The 9,534-nt window shown below is 36.8% G+C and overlaps 1 protein-coding gene across 2 annotated transcripts in view; it reads left to right on the forward strand.

Annotated features, from left to right (window-relative positions):
- Positions 1 to 9,534, forward strand: part of COL4A5 (collagen type IV alpha 5 chain) — a 257,406-nt gene that overhangs the window by 117,437 nt on the left and 130,435 nt on the right. For both annotated transcript variants that reach the window (XM_024128226.2, XM_024128225.2), the window contains exon 2: positions 5,725 to 5,784. In XM_024128226.2, coding sequence (XP_023983994.1) covers positions 5,725 to 5,784 — 60 coding nt within the window. The remainder of the gene's footprint in view (positions 1 to 5,724; positions 5,785 to 9,534) is intronic.

Below are 9,534 nucleotides of genomic sequence, written 5' to 3' on the forward strand. Positions count from 1 at the left end.
GGAAAAGCAACAAATAACACACAAAGGAATCCCCATAAGGTTAACAGCTGATCTTTCAGCAGAAACTCTGCAAGTCAGAAGGGAGTGGCAGAACATATTTAAAGTGATGAAAGGGAAAAACCTACAACCAAGATTACTCTACCCAGCAAGGATTTCCTTCAGATTTGACAGAGAAATTAAAACCTTGACAAACAAGCAAAAGCTAAGAGAATTCAGCACCACCAAACCAGCTTTACAACAAATGCTAAAGGAACTTCTCTAGGCAGGGAAAACAAGAAAAGGAACTACATAATGATGAAGGGATCAAACCAAGAAGAAGATATAACAGTTGTAAATATTTATGCACCCAATATAGGAGCACCTCAATACAGAAGGCAAATGCTAACAGCCATAAATGGGGAAATTGACAGTAACACAATAATAGTAAGGGACTTTAACACTCCACTTTCACCAGTGGACAGATCAATCAAAATGAAAATAAATAAGGAAACACAAGCTTTAAATGATACATTAAAAAAGATGGACTTAATTGATATTTATAGGACATTTCATCCAAAAATAACAGAATACACTTTCTTCTCAAGTGCTCATGGAACATTCTCCAGGATAGATATATCTTGCGTCACAAATCAAGCTTCAGTAAATTTAAGAAAATTGAAATAGTATCAGGTATCCTTTCCAACCACAACACTATGAGACTAGATATCAATTACAGGAAAAAAACTATAAAAAATACAAACACATGGAAGCTAAAGAATATGCTACTAAATAACCAAGAGATCACTGAAGAAACCAAAGATGAAATCAAAAAATACCTAGAAACAAATGACAATGAAACCATGATGGCTGAAAACCTATGGGACGCAGCAAAAGAAGTTCTAAGAGGGAAGTTTATATCAATACAATCCTACCTCAAGAAACAAGAAAAATCTCAAGTAAGTATACTAACCTTACACCTAAAGCAATTAGAGACAGAAGAACAAAAATACCCCAGAGTTAGCAGAAGGAAAGAAAACATAAAGATCAGATCAGAAATAAATGAAAAGTAAATGAAGGAAACTATAGCAAAGATCAATGAAACTAAAAGCTGGTTCTTTGAGAAGATAAACAAAATTGATAAATCGTTAACCAGGCTCATCAAGGAAAAAAGAGAGAAGACTCATATCCATAGAATTAGAAATGGAAAGGGAGAAGTAACAACTGACACTGCAGAAATACAAAGGATTATGAGAGATTACTACAAGCAATATATGCCAATAAAATGGACAACCTGAAAGAAATGGACAAATTCTTAGAAAGCACAACCTTCTGGGACTGAACCGGGAAGAAATAGAAAATATAAACTGATCAATCACAAGCACTGAAATTGAGACTGATTAAAAATCTCCCAACAAACCAAAACCCAGGACCAGATGGCTTCACAGGCAAATTCTGTCAAACATCTAGAGAAGAGCTAACACCTATCCTTCTCAAACTCATTCAAAATATAGCAGAGGGAGGAACACCCTCAAACTCACTCTACAAGGCCACCATCACCCTAATAGCAAAACCAGACAGAGTTGTCACAGAAAAAGAAAACTACAGGCCAGTAACACTGATGAACATAGATGTAAACATCCTCAACAAAATACTAGCAAACAGAATCCAGAAGCACATTAAATGTATCATCCACCATGATAAAGTGGGGTTTATTCCAGCAATGCAAGGATTCTTCAATATACAGCAATCAATCAATGTAATACACCATATTAACAAACTGAAGGAGAAAAACCGTATGATCATCTCAATAGATGCAGGAAAATCTTTTGACAAAATTCAACAGCCATTTATGATAAAAACTCTCCAGAAAGTAGGCCTAGATAGAACTTACCTCAACATAATAAAGGCCATATATGACAAACCCACAGCCAACATCATTCTCAATGGTGAAAAACTGAAACCGTTTCCACTAAGATCAGGAAAAAGACATGGTTTCCCACTCTCACCGTTATTATTCAACATAGTTTTGAAAGTTTTAACCACAGCAGTCTGAGCAGAAAAAGAAAGAAAAGGAATCCAAACAGGACAGAAGTAAAACTGTCACTGTTTGCAGATGACATAATACTTTACATGGAGAATCCTACAGATGCTACCAGAAAACTACTAGAGCTGATCAATGAATTTGGTAAAGTTGCAGAATACAAAATTAATGCACAGAAATGTCTTGCATTCCTATACACTGATGATGAAAAATCTGAAAGAGAAATTAAGGAAACACTCCCATTTACTATTGCAACAAAAAGAATAAAATACCTTGGAATAATCCTATCTAAATAGACAAAAGACCTTTATGCAGAAAACTGTAAGACACTGATAACAGAAATTAAGGATGATACCAACAGATGGAGAGATATACCATGTTCTTGAATTGCAAGAATCAACATTGTGAAAATGACTAAAAAGACATGGTTTCCCACTCTCACCGTTATTATTCAACATAGTTTTGAAAGTTTTAACCACAGCAGTCTGAGCAGAAAAAGAAAGAAAAGGAATCCAAACAGGACAGAAGTAAAACTGTCACTGTTTGCAGATGACATAATACTTTACATGGAGAATCCTACAGATGCTACCAGAAAACTACTAGAGCTGATCAATGAATTTGGTAAAGTTGCAGAATACAAAATTAATGCACAGAAATGTCTTGCATTCCTATACACTGATGATGAAAAATCTGAAAGAGAAATTAAGGAAACACTCCCATTTACTATTGCAACAAAAAGAATAAAATACCTTGGAATAATCCTATCTAAATAGACAAAAGACCTTTATGCAGAAAACTGTAAGACACTGATAACAGAAATTAAGGATGATACCAACAGATGGAGAGATATACCATGTTCTTGAATTGCAAGAATCAACATTGTGAAAATGACTATACTACCCAAAGCAATCTACAGATTCAATGCGATCCTATCAAACCACCACTGGAATTTTTCACAGAACTAGAACAAAAAATTTCACAATTTGTATGGAAATACAAAAGACCCTGAATAGCCAAAGCAATCTTGAGAAAGAAAAACAGGACTGGAGGACTCAGGCTCCCTGACTTCAGACTGTATACTACAAAGCTACAGTAATCAAGACAGTATGATACTGGCCCCAAAACAGAAATATAGATCAGTGGAACAGGATACAAAGCCCAGAGATAGACCCACACACATATGGTCACCTTATTTTGGGTAAAGGAGGCAAGATAATAAAACGGAGAAAAGATAGCCTCTTCAATAAGTGGTGCTGGGAAAACTGAACAGCTACATGTAAAAGAATGAAATTAGAACACTCCCTAACACCATACACAAAAATAAACTCAAAATGGATTAAAGACCTAAATGTAAGGCCAGACAGTATAAAACTATTAGAGGAAAACATAGGCAGAACACTCTGTGACATAAATCTCAGCAAGATCCTTTTTGACCCACCTCCTAGAGTAATGGAAATAAAAACAAAAATGAACAAATGGGACCTAATGAAACTTAAAAGCTTTTGCACAGCAAAGGAAACCATAAATAAGACGAAAAGACAACACTCAGAATTGGAGAAAATGTTTGCAAATGAAACAACTGTCAAAGGATTAATCTCCAAATATACAAGCAGCTCATGCAGCTCATTATCAAAAAACAAACAACCCAATTAAAAATGGGCAGAAGACCTAAATAGACATTTCTGCAAAGGAGGTATATAGATTGCCAACAAACAAATGAAAGGATGCTCAACATCAGTAATCATTAGAGAAATGCAAATCAAAACTACAATGAGATATCACCTCGCACCGGTCATAATGGCCATCATCAAAAAATCTACAAACAATAAATGCTGGAGAGGGTGTGGAGAAAAGGGAACCCTCTTGCACTGTTGGTGGAAATGTAAATTGATACAAGCATTTATACTCCAATAAAGATGTTAAAAAAAAAAGTGTCATGTACCACAATGTTCATTGCAGCTCTATTTACAATAGCCAGGACATGGAAGCAACCTAAGTGTCCATCGACAGATGAATGGATAAAGAAGATGTGGCACATATATACAATGGAATATTACTCAGCCATAAAAAGAAAATATGGAATCTAAAAAAAAAAGTTTCTGAAGAACCTAGGGGTAGGACAGGAATAAAGACGCAGACATAGAGGATGGACTTGAGGACACGGGGCGGGGGTGAAGGGTAAGCTAGCACAAAGTATGAGCATGGCATGGACATATATACACTACCAAATGTAAAATAGATAGCTGGTGGGAAACAGCTGCATGGCCCAGGGAGGTCAGCTCGGTGCTGTGTGACCACCTAGAGGGGTGGGATAGGGAGGGTGGGAGGGAGGGAGATGCAAGAGGGAGGAGATATGGGGATATAGGTATATGTATAGCTGATTCACTTTGTTATAAAGCAGAAACTAACACACCATTGTAAAGCAATTATACTCCAATAAAGATGTTAAAAAATAAAAATAAGTCTATTTAACTCTTAATGTAGTTGGCATATAGTACTAATAGCAGAGTGTATAACCTAATCACGTATGTATAATAAATAGTGGCTATATAGCAGTTTCAATTAGAAATGTCAAGTTCACATCTTTTATTGGAACAGTCTTTTGCAATGTGCGTGAGAGATTTCCCCCAACATCAAGCCACTGTAGTTTGCTGTTATAATCAGGAAAAGTAGTTTCAGCATGAGGGTGACTTCTAGTTGCAGCTGAGGGGGTTAGGATTTCTAACCAGAAGGACAAGGTTAGTAGTCTGTTAAGGATTGAGGAAGGTATTCTGGTAGTGATTGGAGTAAAGGAAAGCACGGAATGTTGGCAAGGAGGCTAAGGTACATTTTAATTCATAGCCTCCTATAGCTGGACATTGATAAACATTATTTGGTATTTACATCACATAAAAATTTGTCTTATTTGATGAGAAGCATAACCCCTTATTGTACATAAATGCTGAGCTATCTACATATGTTAAACTAATTGCTATTTGTTTTTCTAAGCAGTTCAGCTTCATGCCAGAGTAAAGGATAGTTCTGGATGGCAGACATCATCTATTATCTTCTTGTCCTACAGGTTCTTATTTTGGAGGAGTATATTTTTCTGGCTCTAGTACCTCAGTTCCTCATATGAGTGAATGAAGTTGTTACGAGTGGCTATTTAGGACACCTAGGCTGTGGGAACAACTTTTGTGGTAAAGCTTGGAGCTCTTAGAGACTGAGCTACTAGTGATGAAATAGTGGAAGCAAAGAAAAGAAAGGTGGTAAAAGACAGTATGTAATTTCATGCTCATGAATGCAGAAAAGCAAGGGACTTTAAGTTGCAGGCATCTTTGGCTAGTTGCCAAGGTCTTTGCTAATATAGATTGAGAGGTAATTTCTTACAAGTGATGTTAGGAGAGAAAATGAGTTCCTTAGAGCTGAAAATCGTATTACAGGGAAGTGGTATGGATTTCTTTTTCATTTTTAAAAAGACATTTTTCACTTTAAAGTTATAAATATTTGCTCATTTTGAAAAGTTCAAACAGAAATGTAAACAGTAAAAGATGAAAGATTCCCCAGAGGTAACCATTGTTTGCAATCTTGTATATATCCTTTCAGATGTTTTTCTGGTAGGTGTTTTACAAGTTTGGATTGTTGAATTCATTTGAGCTATAAGTCAGAGTCTGGTTTTCAGGTTCATATTTAATGATTTTCCTCCCTTTTTCTCTTCCTTATAGGCTTGCTATGGGTGTTCTCCAGGATCAAAGTGTGACTGTAGTGGTATAAAAGGAGAAAAGGTAAGATATGAGATGAGCCTTAAAAAACTTGGAAAACGGGCTTCCCTGGTGGCGCAGTGGTTGCGAGTCCGCCTGCCAATGCAGGGGACACGGGTTCGTGCCCCGGTCCGGGAAGATCCCACATGCCGCGGAGCGGCTGTGCCCGTGAGCCATGGCCGCTGAGCCTGTGCGTCCAGAGCCTGTGCTCCGCAACGGGAGAGGCCACAGCAGTGAGAGGCCCGCGTACCGCAAAAAAAAACAAAACAAAACAAAACAAAACAAAAACTTGGAAAACCAATAAAATCGTGATTTTAATATATTTTGTTAAAAAAACAGGGCTTGTACCTCAGCGTCTAATTAAATAAAATGAATTTTACTCTACTGCTTATTTTAGATTGCTTTAAGGATTAGACTATATCTCAGAGATCAGCAAACATTTTCTGTAAAAATCCATATGGTAAATAATTTAGCCTTTGTGAGGCACATAAGGTCTCTGTCACATATTTTTCTCCTTTTTTAAAAGTAGCCCTTTAATAGTGTAAAAAATTATTGGCTCTTGTACTATACAAAACAGGGATCTGACTGAATTTGGCCTGAGAGCTGTAGTCTGCCAGCCTCTGATGAATCTTGTTGCAGTCAATGACTTAATAGGCAAATGAATGCAAAACTCTTAAGGAACCAGACATTTATCAGGCTACTCATCTGTGCTAGTTACCATACAATTTCATGTGTTTCATGTATTTTTATCTAATCCATTTAAGTTAACGATTGGTCTATCTCTGTTTTCATCTCACTTTTCCCACAGCAGCATCCCTGTTATATAGATATGATGATTACAAAGTAAGTATTGGTGATGATTAAATAGCATAAACCTAGCCACTCTGAATCAGTGACTGACATTGAAAACAGAAGATTAAAAAGGGATAGTGAATTGTGGCCAAAAAGGAATTGTACTAGGAGGAAGGTGGTCGTACCCTAGTCTTCACTCTTTGGGGCTCAGTGAATATTTTTGAATGAATTATTGAATATTACTAATGATATATGAAAAAGTTTGGGATAATATCTCAAGAGCATATTCCATTTAGGCATATAGAAGGTACACTAGCATACTAAAGGTGTTTAAAAGTCCTGGAGTAAAGAAACCTATTTGTTTATTTTGCAGTGCTGTATTTCCAAGCTCTATTTAACCATTTAACCCACTTTCCTTCCTTCTAACGGAACACCTATTAATAATAATTGAAGAGTGTTATACAGAACCTTATTTGAATAACATTAGCTTGAGGGGAATAGTTTTATAATAAAGTTACTTTCTGTAGCAGTAAAAAGACCAAGAGGGATTCATTTCTGATATTAGTGGGATGACTTTTATCAGATTAACTCTCCTTAAGATAAGAAGTAAACACTCTGGACAAAATATAACAACTATTTAATAGTACAGGAGAGAGGCCAAAGTAGGAAAAAAGTAGAGAGGAGTCTACCTTTTAAAGAAGGGAAGTACAGTGGGCAAGGTTGCACTTATGTGCCTTTTCTCCTGGGTGGGCACTTCAGTCTGCAGGGCAAAGGATGGCAAGAACCCAGACAGAAAAACAAAGTCTCAGTGGCTTGAGAAGTCAAAGACAGAATTGAGGATGCCAGAATGGCTGGAAAATGATGGGAGATATGCTGGAATGGAGGGAGTCACAGAATGGAGAGACCAAAAATCTGCTTGTAAATGCAGCCCAAATACTTGGTTGGACCCTGGACTTTATATGTATAGGGGAGGATTCATGCAACCCAGCAAGAAGGAACAGCTGGAAGCCTGCAATAAGTGAACATAGACTTAACTGCTGTCCTTTGAAAGGAAAACAGAGTTTTAAGTGTTCAGCTGAGTTAGCTATTTCCTAAAACAAAAGTTCAATACTTTTTAGACAATATAAAAGAATCCAGTATGTGTACATATTAACTACAATGTCCACTATGCAATTAAAACTTACTAGACATGTGAAGTAACAAGTAAAAGCAACCCATGGTCAAGAAAAAGACCAATCAATGAAAACTAACTCTGAAATAACACAGATGTTAGAATTTTTAGACAAAGATTTAAAGCAGATAGGATAAATATATTTGTTGATTTAAAGGAAACTCTGCTAATAATGAGTGAACAGATAGAGAATCGCAACAGAGCACTTGAAATTGTGAAATAAAAAGGAGGGAAATCTAGATTTGAAAAGCCAAATATAAGAAAGAACAATTTACCAGGTGGGCTTTTAACAGCAGAATGAAGAACACTGAAGAAAGATGGACAGATAACGTGAGAAATACACATTACCTAAAACTAACTAAGTAACTAAATGAAGCAAAATATGACTAGCCCTATATCTACTAAGGAAATTGAATTATCAAACTCTTCCCCCACACACATAAAAATTCCAGTCCAGAAGTTTTCACTGATGAATTATGTGAAACATTAATGTAAGAGACAATATCAATCTTGCATAAACTTAGAAAATGGAAGCATTAGGGCTGATGTCCAGCTAATTTTATGAAACAAATATGCCCTAATACCCAAACCAGACAAAGATAAAATTTTAAAAATCATTAAACTATAGCTCATTAACATAGATGCAGAAATGAAGAACAGAATTTTAGCAAATCAGATCCAATGGCATATAAAGTGGATAATGTGTTCTTACCAAGTGGGATTTATGCAAGGAATGCATGGTTGGTTTAACATTTGAAAACCAAAATTATAATTCACCATATTAAAAGACTAAATATAAATTTTAAACATAAATAAGCCCACCATGTAACTATCTTAGCAGATGCAAAAGAAAGCATTTACCAAAATCCATCATGGATTTTTTTTTTCTTTAAGGCAAGGCTTTACTGGGACCCCTGCTGCAGCAGGGGTGCATCCAGGGATCGGGCCAGAGGGGAGGCTTAGGTGTTTTGCCCACCCCTCTGGTGGTGGTGTGTGCAGGGGGCATGCTCAGTACCCTGCTTTTGCTCCTGACACCCTGTTTTTGCTCCAGGCTCTTCAAAAATGGCAGTTGGGATTTTTGATCTTTTGTATCTTTTGGGGTCCAGAATTTGTCCCAACTGCACATGCATGCACTTATTTTTAGTCCCATATAGTTTCTTTGTGTTTTGTTGCTCGAGGAGAGGTGTGTGCAGGTGCAAGCATTGCAGCACTGCAGCAAAGGGTCCCAGGTCCCAGCCTGTTTCTTTTGTTCTTTTTTTTTTTAAACATCTTTATTGGAGTATAATTGCTTTACACTGGTGTGTTAGTTTCTGCTTTATAACAAAGTGAATCAGTTATACATATACATATGTCCCCATATCTCTTCCCTCTTGCGTCTCCCTCCCTCCCACACTCCCTATCCCACCTCTCTAGGTGGTCACAAAGCAACGAGCTGATCTCCCTGTGCTATGCGGCTGCTTCCCACTAGCTATCTATTTTACGTTTGGTAGTGTACATATGTCCATGCCACTCTCTCACTTTGTCACAGCTTAGCCATCCCCCTCCCCATATCCTCAAGTCCATTCTCTCGTAGGTCTGTGTGTTTATTCCCGTCTTACCCCTAGGTTCTTCATGACCTTTTTTTTTTCTTAGATTCCATATATATGTGTTAGCATACGGTATTTGTTTTTCTCTTTCTGACTTATTTCACTCTGTATGACAGACTCTAGGTCCATCCACCTCACTACAAATAACTCAATTTTGTTTCTTTTTATGGCTGAGTAATATTCCATTGTATATATGTGCCACATCTTCTTTATCCATTCATCTGT

Source organism: Physeter macrocephalus, chromosome 21, assembly GCF_002837175.3.
Source record: "Physeter macrocephalus isolate SW-GA chromosome 21, ASM283717v5, whole genome shotgun sequence".
Classification (NCBI taxonomy): Eukaryota; Metazoa; Chordata; class Mammalia; order Artiodactyla; family Physeteridae; genus Physeter; species Physeter macrocephalus.